The sequence below is a fragment of the Salmo salar genome, chromosome 14 (assembly GCF_965601325.2).
Source record: "Salmo salar chromosome 14, fSalSal1, whole genome shotgun sequence".
NCBI classification, from domain to species: Eukaryota; Metazoa; Chordata; class Actinopteri; order Salmoniformes; family Salmonidae; genus Salmo; species Salmo salar.
Genome location: NC_138304.1, coordinates 73,054,929 through 73,066,482, shown reverse-complemented (window position 1 = coordinate 73,066,482; position 11,554 = coordinate 73,054,929). Strand labels below are relative to the sequence as shown.

General features: G+C 43.1%; 1 protein-coding gene across 1 annotated transcript; it reads right to left on the bottom strand.

The window, feature by feature from the left end:
- Nucleotides 1–7,635: 7,635 nt before the first annotated feature.
- On the bottom strand, nucleotides 7,636–10,912 carry LOC106569927 (tumor necrosis factor receptor superfamily member 11B). Its single transcript, XM_014141678.3, has 4 exons — nucleotides 10,680–10,912; nucleotides 10,166–10,547; nucleotides 9,347–9,529; nucleotides 7,636–9,249 (listed from the first exon to the last, which is right to left on the bottom strand). Exons 1-4 carry the CDS (start codon nucleotides 10,683–10,685, stop codon nucleotides 8,912–8,914), a joined length of 909 nt encoding a protein of 302 aa, XP_013997153.1. The 5' UTR covers nucleotides 10,686–10,912; the 3' UTR covers nucleotides 7,636–8,911.
- Between the last annotated feature and the right edge of the window lie 642 nt (nucleotides 10,913–11,554).

Genomic DNA, 11,554 nt, shown 5'->3' with positions numbered 1-11,554 from the left:
CCTATTAGTCAAACGGACAATACTGGAAAGTGCGTAAACCGCAGTGCTTCAGCATGGACATTTAGTTAAGGGACCTTATGGACATATTGACTATAGAACGAGTGGCATTGGCCCTCCAGAACTATGACAGTGGCTTAGGTGGTATTTGGGATGTTATAAGAACTTATCTAATGGCGCCGGAGGGGATGGTTGATGTTTTAGTTGCTCCTAACCAACTATGCTATTTTGTTAGATTTTTTGCACTGTTTGTAACTTTAAAAAAAAAACGTATTTTGTATGTAATGTTGCTGCTACTGTCTCTTATGACCCAAAATAACTTCTGGACATCAGAACAGCGATTACTCACCTCGAACTGGAAGAAAACATTTTCTTTAACGAGTCCCATGGGAAAGATATACTGCTTTCCCGGGAACAGGCCCAAATCCCTGTCATTTGCCTGAAGAACAGACCGAAAAAAGGGGCCCGAGGTCGGGCTGCCTTCTGAGAATTCGTAGGCGAGAGAGTAAAGTCCCACTGCAATCCATTCTATTGGCCAACGTGCAATCATTGGAAAATAAAATTGATGACGTACAATAACACAATAGAAAAAATTAAGTCTATATACAGTGTGTGCAAATGTTGTGAGGAGGTAAGCCAATAGATAGGCCATGGTAGCGAAGTAATTCAAATTTAGCAAATTAACACTGGAGTGATAGATGAGCAGATGGTGATGTGCAAGTAGAGATACTGGTGTGCAAAAGAGCAGAAAAGTAAATAAAAACAGTATGAGGATGAGGTAGGTAGATTGGGTGGGCTATTTACAGATGGGCTATGTACAGCTGCAGCGATCGATTAGCTGCTCAGATAGCTGATGTTTAAAGTTAGTGAGGGAAATATAAGTCTCCAACTTCAGCAATTTGTGCAATTCGTTGCAGTCATTGGCAGCAGAGAACTGGAAGGAAAGGCGGCCAAAGGAGGTGTTGGCTTTGGGGAGCGCGTGCTACAGGTGGGTGTTGTTATCGTGACCATTGAGCTGTGATAAGGCGGAGCTTTACCTAGCATAGAATTATAGATGACCTGGAGCCAGTGGGTCTGGCAACGAATATGTAGCGAGGGCCAGCCAACTAGAGCATACAGGTCGCAGTGGTGGGTGGTATAAGGGGCTTTGGTGACAAAACGGATGGCACTGTGATAGACTGCATCTAGTTTGCTGAGTAGAGTATTGGAAGCTATTTTGTAAATGACATCGCCGAAGTCGAGGATCGGTAGGATAGTCAGTTTTACGAGGGTATGTTTGGCGGTATGAGTGAAGGAGGCTTTGTTGCGAAATAGGAAGCCGATTCTAGATTTAATTTTGGATTGGAGATGTTTAAATATGAATCTGGAAGGAGAGTTTACAGTCTAGCCAGACACCTAGGTATTTGTAGTTGTCCACATATTCTAAGTCAGAGCCGTCCAGAGTACTGATGCTAGTCAGGTGAAAAGCATGCATTTGGTTTTACTAGCGTTTAAAAGCAGTTGGGCGCCACGGAAGGAGTGTTGTATGGCATTGAAGCTTGTTTGGAGGTTAGTTAACACAGTGTCCAAAGAAGGGCCAGATGTATACAGAAGGGTGTCGTCTGCGTAGAGGTGGATCAGGGATTCACCCGCAGCAAAAGCGACATCATATATACACTGCTCAAAAAAATAAAGGGAACACTAAAATAACACATCCTAGATCTGAATGAATTAAATAATCTTATTAAATACTTTTTTCTTTACATAGTTGGATGTGCTGACAACAAATCACACAAAAATAATCAATGGAAATCCAATTTATCAACCCATGGAGGTCTGGATTTGGAGTCACACTCAAAATTAAAGTGGAAAACCACACTACAGGTGTCACGAGCGGAATGAACAGTTTAAGGAGTGAGTCAAACGCAGGAGACTGAGGTCCGTTGGAACAATCTTAATTTAATAAATCCACGGGTAAGTTTCACATACGGCTGGGAGCATAACAGTCAGAAAAATGGACAAAAAGAAGCTCCGTTCAAAAGGCAGACGGGGCGCAGCCCGGCAACCCTAATGCCTAGATAATAAACGTAACACCACACATAACAACGAACAATCCCGCACAAAATCCTAGCTAAACACAGACAGACTAAATAACCCCCCCACTAATGACAAAACACAAAACAGGTGCAAACAAAAACCAGACATAACTAATAGACACTGAAACACAGATCGGTGGCAGCTAGTAGGCCGGCGACGACGACCGCCGAGCGCCGCTCGACCGAGGAGAGGCGCCCCCTTCTGTGGATGTTGTGACAACAGGCTGATCCAACTTTGATGTAATGTCCTTAAAACAAGTCAAAATGAGGCTCAGTAGTGTGTGTGGCCTCCACGTGCCTGTATGACCTCCCTACAATGCCTGGGCATGCTCCTGATGAGGTGGCCGATGGTCTCCTGAGGGATCTCCTCCCAGACCAGGACTAAAGCATCCGCCAACTCCTGGACAGTCTGTGGTGCAACGTGGCGTTGGGGGATGGAGCGAGACATGATGTCCCAGATGTGCTCAATTGGATTCAGGTCTGGGGAACGGGCGGGCCAGTCCATAGCATCAATGCCTTCCTCTTGCAGGAACTGCTGACACACTCCAACCACATGAGGTCTAGCATTGTCTTGCATTAGGAGGAACCCAGGGCCAACCGCACCAGCATATGGTCTCACAAGGGGTCTGAGGATCTCATCTCTGTACCTAGTCAGGCTACCTCTGGCGAGCACATGGAGGGCTGTGCGGCCCCCCAAAGAAATGCCACCCCACACCATGACTGACCCACCGCCAAATCGGTCATGCTGGAGGATGCTGCAGGCAGCAGAACGTTCTCCACGGCGGCCCCTGGACTCTGTCACGTCTGTCACATGTTCTCAGTGTGAACCTGCGAAGTGTGAATCTGTGAAGAGCACAGGGCGCCAGTGGCGAATTTGCCAATCTTGGTGTTCTCTGGCAAATGTCAAACGTCCTGCACGGTGTTGGGCTGTAAGCACAACCCCCACCTGTGGATGTCGGGCCCTCATACCACTCTCATGGAGTCCATTTGAGCAGACACATGCACATTTGTGGCCTGCTGGAGGTAATTTTGCAGGGCTCTGGCAGTGCTCCTCCTGCTCCTCCTTGCACAAAGGCAGAGGTAGCGGTCCTGCTGCTGGGTTGTTGCCCTCCTACGGCCTCCTCCAAGTCTCCTGATGTACTGGCCTGTCTCCTGGTAGCGCCTCCATGCTCTGGACACTACGCTGACAGACACAGCAAACCTTCTTGCCACAGCTCGCATTGATGTGCCATCCTGGATGAGCTGCACTACCTGAGCCACTTGTGTGGGTTGTATACTCCGTCTCATGCTACCACTAGAGTGAAAGCACCGCCAGCATTCAAAAGTTACCAAAACATCAGCCAGGAAGCATAGGAACTGAGAAGTGGTCTGTGGTCACCAACTGCAGAACCACTCCTTTATTGGGGGTGTCTTGCTAATTGCCTATAATTTCCACCTGTTGTCTATTCCATTTGCACAACAGCATGTGAAATTTATTGTCAATCAGTGTTGCTTCCTAAGTGGACAATTTGATTTCACAGAAGTGTGACTGACTTGGAGTTACATTGTGTTGTTTAATTGTTCCCTTTATTTTTTTGAGCAGTGTATATACATATATACAATCAAGATTATCCTACCAACGGGACATCAAAAACTGTAATATCTTATGTTTCACAGAGTCGTGGCTGAACGACGACACGGATAATGTAGAGCTGGCAGGAGTTTCCATGCACCGGCAGAACAGAGAAGCTACGTCTGGTAAGACAAGGGGTGGGGTTGTGTGTTTATTTGTCAGTAACATCTCGTGCGCGATGTCTAATATTAAAGAAGTCTCTAGGTATTGCTCGCCTGAGGTAGAGTGCCTTATGATAAGCTGTAGACCACACTATCTACCATGAGAGTTCTCATCTACATTATTCATAGCCGTCTATTTACCACCACAGACCGATGCTGGCACTAAGTCCGCACTCAACCAATTCTATAAGGCCATAAGCAAACAAGAAAATGTTCATCCAGAAGCAGCGCTCCAAGTGGCTGGGGACTTTAATGCAGGCAAACTTATATTGGTTTTACATTTTCTACCAGAATGTGACATGTGCAATGAGAGGAAAAAAAACTCTAGACCACCTTTACTCCACACACAGAGACGCATACAAAGCTCTCCCCCACCCTCCATTTGGCAAATCTGACCATAATTCTATCCTCCTGATTCCTGCTTATAAGCAAAAACTAAAGCAGGATCTACCAGTGACTCGCTCAATACGGAAGTGGTCAGATGACGCAGATGCTACGCTACAGGACTGTTTTGCTAGCACAGACTGGAATATGTTCCGGTATTCATCCAATGGCATTGAGGAGTATACCACCTCAGTCATCGGCTTCATCAATAAGTGCATCGAGGATGTCGTTCCCACAGTGACCGTATGTACATATCCCAACCAGAAGCCATGGATTACAGGCAACATCCGCACCGAGCTAAAAGCTAGACCCACTCCAATTCGCATACCGCCCCAACAGATCCACAGGTGACGCAATCTCCACACCGCCCTTTCCCACCTGGACAAAAGGAACACTTATGTGAGAATGCTGTTCATTGACTACAGCTCAGTGTTCAACACCATAGTGCCCTCAATGCGCATCACTAAGCTATGGACCCTGGGACTAAAAACCTCACTCTGCAACTGGATCCTGGACTTCCTGACGGGCCGCTTCCAGGTGGTAAGAGTAGGCAACAACACATCTGCCACACTGATCCTCAACACTGGGGCCGCTCGGGGGTGTGTACTTAGTCCCCTACTGTAATCCCTGTTCACATGACGACTATGTGGCCAAACATGACTCCAACACCATCATTAAGTTTGCTGACGACACAACAGTGGTAGGCCTGATCACCGACAATGATGATCGGGAGGAGGTCAGAGACCTGGCAGTGTGGTGCCAGGACAACAATCTCTCTGTCAATGTGAACAAGACAAAGGAGCTGATTATGGACTACAGGAAAAGGCGGGCCGAACAGGCCCCCATTAACATTGATGGGGCTAGAGTGGAGCGGGTCGAGAGTTTCAAGTTCCTTGGTGTCCACATCACCAACGAACTATCATGGTCCAAACACACCAAGACAGTCATGAAGAGGGCACGACAGCATCTTTTCCCCCTCAGGAGACAAGATTTGGAATGGGTCCCCAGATCCTCAAAAAGTTCTACAGTTGCACCATCGAGAGCATCCTGACAAGTTGCATCACCACCTGGTATGACAACTGCTCGGCATCTGACCGTAAGGCGCTACAGAGGATAATGTGTACGGCCCAGTACATCACTGGGGCCAAGCTTCCTGCTATCCAGGACCTATATAATAGGTAGTGCCAGAGGAATGCCCAAAAATTGTCAGAGACTCCAGTCACACAAGTCATAGACGGTTTTCTCTGCTACAGCACGGCAAGCGGTACCCGAGTCTAGGACCAAAAGGCTCCTTAACAGCTTCTACCCCCAAGCCATAAGACTGCTGAACAATTAATCAAATGGCCACTGGACTATTTACATTGACCAACCCCTCCATTTGTTTTGTACACTACTGCTACTCGCTGTTTATTATCTATACATAGTCACTTCACCCCTACCTACATGTACAAATTACCTCAACTAACCTGTACCCCCGCACATTGACTCGGTACCGGTACCCCCTGTATATAGCCTCGTTATTGTTATTTTATTGTTACTTTTTATAATTTTTTACTTTAGTTTATTTGGTAAATATTTTCTTAACTCTTCTTGAACTGCACTGTTGGTTAAGGGCTTGTAAGTAAGCATTTCACGGTAAGGTCCACACTGTTGTATTCGGTGCATGTGAAAAATAAAGTTTGATTTGATTGGTAAACCATAGCCTAATATATCAATTGTCTGTATTTATTTATGAAAGGTACCCCCCTCCCCTTCTATTGTTTATTGTCATGTTTTGATGTTTGTTGTCACTGTGCTGTTGTTGTCATTGTAAAAAAGTATAAATACATCAAAATACATTCTCTTTTTTACAATTGAAATTGCTTGATTCATTGTCACAATACCCAACCTAAATACATACACACACAAGGATAGGAGTAGCATAGTGTCAGTTGCAGATCAGTGTGGCTGGGTAATTAAGTGCCTTGCTCAAGGGCACAACGGCAGTGAATGGTGCCTGGGAGCAGAGACCAGACTTTTATCGCCCGGCCCTGGGCTTGAACCTTCCAGCTACTGGTCCGCCTCTCTAACTTCCATGCGAGCCACGGTCCGGATCCGGACTCAGAACGGGGCCAACACGGATCCCAGGTCCCTACAAGGTATGTATCCTGAAACACAACAGCTGTTTTGTCACTTCTCTGCAGGGGATAATCCAGTTTTACTGTACTTTCCCAGAGCCAGCTGCTATGCATTAAAGTGAATGCTACTATGCTCTTTATCAAATTCCCCTTCAGCTACTATTTCCTTTTTCCTTCTACTCATAAAAAGCCTTCAGTGTTTTGCTGTGTTTACATAATGAGAAAGCATCTGAAGGTCGTCTGCCTTAAAAAACAAGGGTGGTGTGACACACTGCTTGCCTAACACACACTCCCTAATCATTCATCAGAAAAGTATGTCCTCCAGCAGCATCTGTCAATATCACTGAGATAACCAGACAAACGGCTCTATAATGTGGATGACATTGTGCACAGTCAGTGATGATGATGGCCATGACCGTGCATTTAAGGGGTGAACATGTGGTGTACTTCCTTAAAAGTGTGGCCACGTCCTGTATGTGGTATATTACACCCAAAGGGGTTGTGATGAAGCCTGATAAAATGTTAAATGTACTGATGAGCATGTGATGACTAAGCAAATAGTACAATACTGTGTTGAGTATGTATTTCCTAGGTGATGATGACTAGGGAGAACACAGAGGAGCAGTTCTTTAAAACATTCAGAAGCAAACGTCTTTAGATTTAGATCTCAGTTTATTGTCTGTAGCCTAAAAGTAAGCGATGACCTAGATCACACAAAGGTTGGGCTATTGACTGGATTATTTCATTGCAGATTATTTGTGTAAATTGTGTAACGCCCTGGCCATAGAGAGGTTTTTTTTTGTTATCTATTTTGGTTTGGCCAGGGTGTTACATGGGTGGGCGTTCTATGTTTATTTTTCTATGTTGGTTTGTTTCTTTGGTTGGCCGTGTGTGGCTCCCAATCAGGAACAGCTGTAGTTCGTTGTTGCTGATTGGGAGTCATACATAGGCAGCCTGTTTTTCCTTTGGGGTTTGTGGGTGATTGTTTGCTGTTTAGAGTTTTTCCTGACAGGACTGTTTTGCTGTCGTCTTTGGTTTATTTTTGTAAAGTGTTCTCTTTTTCAATTAAATTTCAAGATGAACACACATCCTCCGCTGCACCTTGGTCTCATTACGACGACAGCCGTTACAAATTGAGAGTTTATGTTATTTGAGTGGATACAGCAGTGCTTATGTCAAGTTATTAAATTGAAAACTTTCAGCTGAAATAATTTAAATTCTTCACGATGGGGAGGAAGTCAAGTGTGTATGTTGAATTGTTTTAATTGACTATTGAACTGATTACACATTCCATGGGTAACACTCACTGAAAATGGCTTTAGCAGATCAGAAACCTGTACTGTAAAGTAAGTATATCTACGTGTGCGAAAGATAGTCTATTTGGTTATGGGTGCCGAGATTACTGCAAACATATGTGCCGTGTAAAGTGTAAAGCAAAATAAATAAGACAACTTTTCACAAATTAAAAAAAATGCTAATTTGAAGTGTAGAGAGACATTTATATAAGAGTAGCCCAAAGTCCTTGTCTCACATGAACAATTACATGAAAAGGAAGAAACATTATTGCAAAAAGCATTTCAGGACAGTTTTATGGATTCTATCTTATACTATACTATATTAGAACATTTTCCATATCCAAAAAGTGTGCATTAAATTAAAAAAATATATTTCTTAAATATTGAAATCTTTATTAAAATGCAACAAAATCACGAAACATGTTTGCATAACAGCAACATTTTGTGTGTGTGTGTGTGTTTGAAGGCGTAACCATTGATTGCAACAGAGGTAGGAACATGATACATTTAAGTAAAACAATCAATGAAACAATAGATCTAGACAAGGGGTCCCCAGTTACATTCAGCCTTGGGACGATTTTTCCTTGAGTACATGGTCGGGGGGCCGGAACATAGTTATAAATAATGGAAAAAAAGGTATACCCAAATGCGCTTCAGCCCACCTTAAAAGAAAAAGCTGGTTTGCCCCATCAAGAAATCTATCAGATTTATGCAGAAACTGAGTGCTCCTTTTTCTTTATTCTGCCGGATAGTCACCAGTTGAAATATCCTGGGGTAAGGAATGTTTTTTGAATAGTTCTAAATAATTTGTGCACTGCAATCGACCGCAAGAATCCCAAACAGATATAGTGTTTGACAAAAACAGAATAGATTCAAACCTTGATCACATTGGGATACAATCACATATACCTCTATGTATGTGGAGGAATACTTGGGAACAGATTTCCTAAATTAAAATGACTTTGAGCTGATTTCCTGGTGATTTTACAGTATTTTATGTCCAACAAAGAAAAGTATATAGGCCTATAAAAAACATACACTGTATTATTACATTTTTTTTTTTTGCCCAGAAAACTTGTGTGGCCAAATAAAATACCCAAGGGCAGAATTGGGCCCACAGGTCACCTATTGGCGAACCCTGGTCTAGACTGTATAGCCCACATACCCTATATGGACCATTTAAAATGAATGGACACCTATTAAACTGAATAACTTTTTGCTGTCTTGCTCAAGATGTTATTCAGAAGATGGGGATGACAGGCTACTTTAACTAATGTTGGGCTACTTCAACTAACTCTTCACAGAGTTTGGATTGCTGGTCGATATATGCCAGTTTACGCTCTAGTTTGTCTCCCATATTGAAGGCCCCTATCTTCCTCAACACCTCAGGAAGTTTCCTAACCTGATCGTTCCCTGCACCTTGGTCCCAACTGTTCATAAAGTCGTGAAGACCCCTTCTATTAAGCTTCATGACCGTTCCTATGAGCGGTTTCTTGCCTCCCTCTTGTGGCAGCCTCATTGCTAACCGACGCATTCTTTTGATTCCCATCGTCTGGTGAAGTTGAATGAAGAACGTAGGAAGGATTTCATGCAGATATTCAGCTCCATCTGAAAATGAAAAAAAACATGGTTGGGAAACTTAAACTCAGTTGAGGCCACAAATTATTAGTTCATTATAAATATTGTTATTCAAAATGTGTTTTACCACGAGTTTTGAGGTCATCGCATGAGGCGCACAGTGTATCGTGCCAGTCCTGGCCTTTCAGAACCACGCGCAGTCCACCAACTTTGCAGTTTGATTGCGCTTGACAGGTCGCTTTTGCGGAGGAAACTTCAGAATAGAATCCTGCCTGACACTGCACACATTCCGTATCTTGTTGTGGTGTACCTGAGGAAATATTATTTATCTCAAAATCATTTTTCACCAATTACATTTTTTTACATTTTAGTCATTTAGCAGACGCTCTTATCCAGAGCGACTTACAGTAGTGAATGCATATATTTCATACAATTTCATACATTTTTTTTTTTTTCTGTGCTGGCCCCCCGTGGGAATCGAACCCACAACCCTGGTGTTGCAAACACCATGCTCTACCAACTGAGCTACAGGGAAGGCTACATGAGGAACGCAATCCATTTAAGATTTGATTTACATTTTTGCGAATTGTTTGCAGTGGCTAGTTTAACAAAACCATAGTGTGTATTGCAGTCACTACATATCTATAGCCTGTTTTCATGGTAATGAACCTTCATATCTACATATATGAAATAATTGAAGTATCCCTTTAATTCACCTTAATTCGCATATTTGTTATTGATGCCAAATGTCATTTTTACAATTCAAACCAAGACAAACACAATCAGGAGAGACTGAGACATCTGAACATGCAACCTATGCATATGGAACTATAGACTGTAAACGGTGATGATAAGAACGTGTTTAAATCAAATAGATTAAGTGGAAATAGTAATTTCGCGTATAACATTTTCTGTATGTATAACGCGGGGTCTATTTTAGCCATACCTGTAGTATTTGCTCCATACCCGGGGGGACATTCTTTATGTTTGATGCATGCTTCATATTTCTTGTTGAAGTAGTAATCCTCCTTGCACTCACACTCGCAGTTGTTGGATGGAGAACACTCCTGCTTAACAACCTGGTTCTCGGCGCACATGCTGCAGCGCAGGCACTTGGAGATGTGGTTCCAAAATTCTGTGTATGCCCCATTGGGACATTCCGCACAGTCGCTCTTTCTCGTGGCACTGCAGGGCGCGCGGAGGTAAGTTCCAGGTGGACAGCGGACACACACTAACGAAAGACCAGTGTAACGATCATCGTTTTTGTAAGTTCGGGCGTGAAGTGCCATACTGGCATCAGCACTGACTAGCATCAACATAAAAAAGAGCTGTAGAGATAGAACAGACAGGTTGTCATTAAATTTGTTTATACAGCATTTGGTTCACAAATGTATATTCAGTTAATTGGAATGAACTAAAAAGACAGTTTTCATACAGGCTAAGCATATGTTTCTACATACCGTCATTGTGTAGGCTAATGCACCTCTCCTTGGATTCAAATAGATGCTTTATTTCTTTGGTCCAGAAACAAGACCGCCTATTTAAGTGCGCGCCTATGCAAGCGTATTGTGCGTCACTGAGGTTGATTTTAACATAAGACTATTTACTTGTAAGTTAGAGGTGTTGACGTTGGTATGAGTAAGCAATTTTAACCAAGCTGAAACGTTACAAATTCCTATAAAGATCATTTCCGATTGAGCCGACATATGCCGCGTTTACTGTGAATGCAGTCTCTGCTCAAGCAGGAACATTAGCCTCCGCGAAGCGGATTGAATAGACCCCCTATTCTACTGAATTAACCATTTCTATCCGTCAATAGCGTATGCATTTTATGCAGAGTTCTTCTCATATTATTTTACTGTTAGGAATGCCTGAGAAGTTAGGCTATTCATGGAATTATGCATTAATTGCACTGATAATAAATACTAGTTATTAGTTACTAGTTCTCGTTAGTCTATTCAAAGGAGGAAATGTCACTATAAGATACTAGGAACCCTTGGGGAAAGACATATCAAATAATATATTAATTAACTTCCTGAACCTCTCACCATGCATAATTGCTATTAGCCTACAAACAGGGTTGGGTTGGTTACTTTCTAAATGTCATCTGTTACAGTTGCTAGTGTCACGCCTGACCTCAGATTGCCGTTTATTTTCTCTTTTTTGGGTTAGGTCAGGGTGTGATGTTGGGTGGGCATTCTATGCTATTCTATGTTTTCTATTTCTTTGAGTTTAGCCGAGTATGGCTCCTAATCAGAGGCAGCTGTCTATCGTTGTCTCTGATTAGGAATCATACTTAGGCAGCCCATTGAGCCCTCCTTCTGTGTGGGATCTT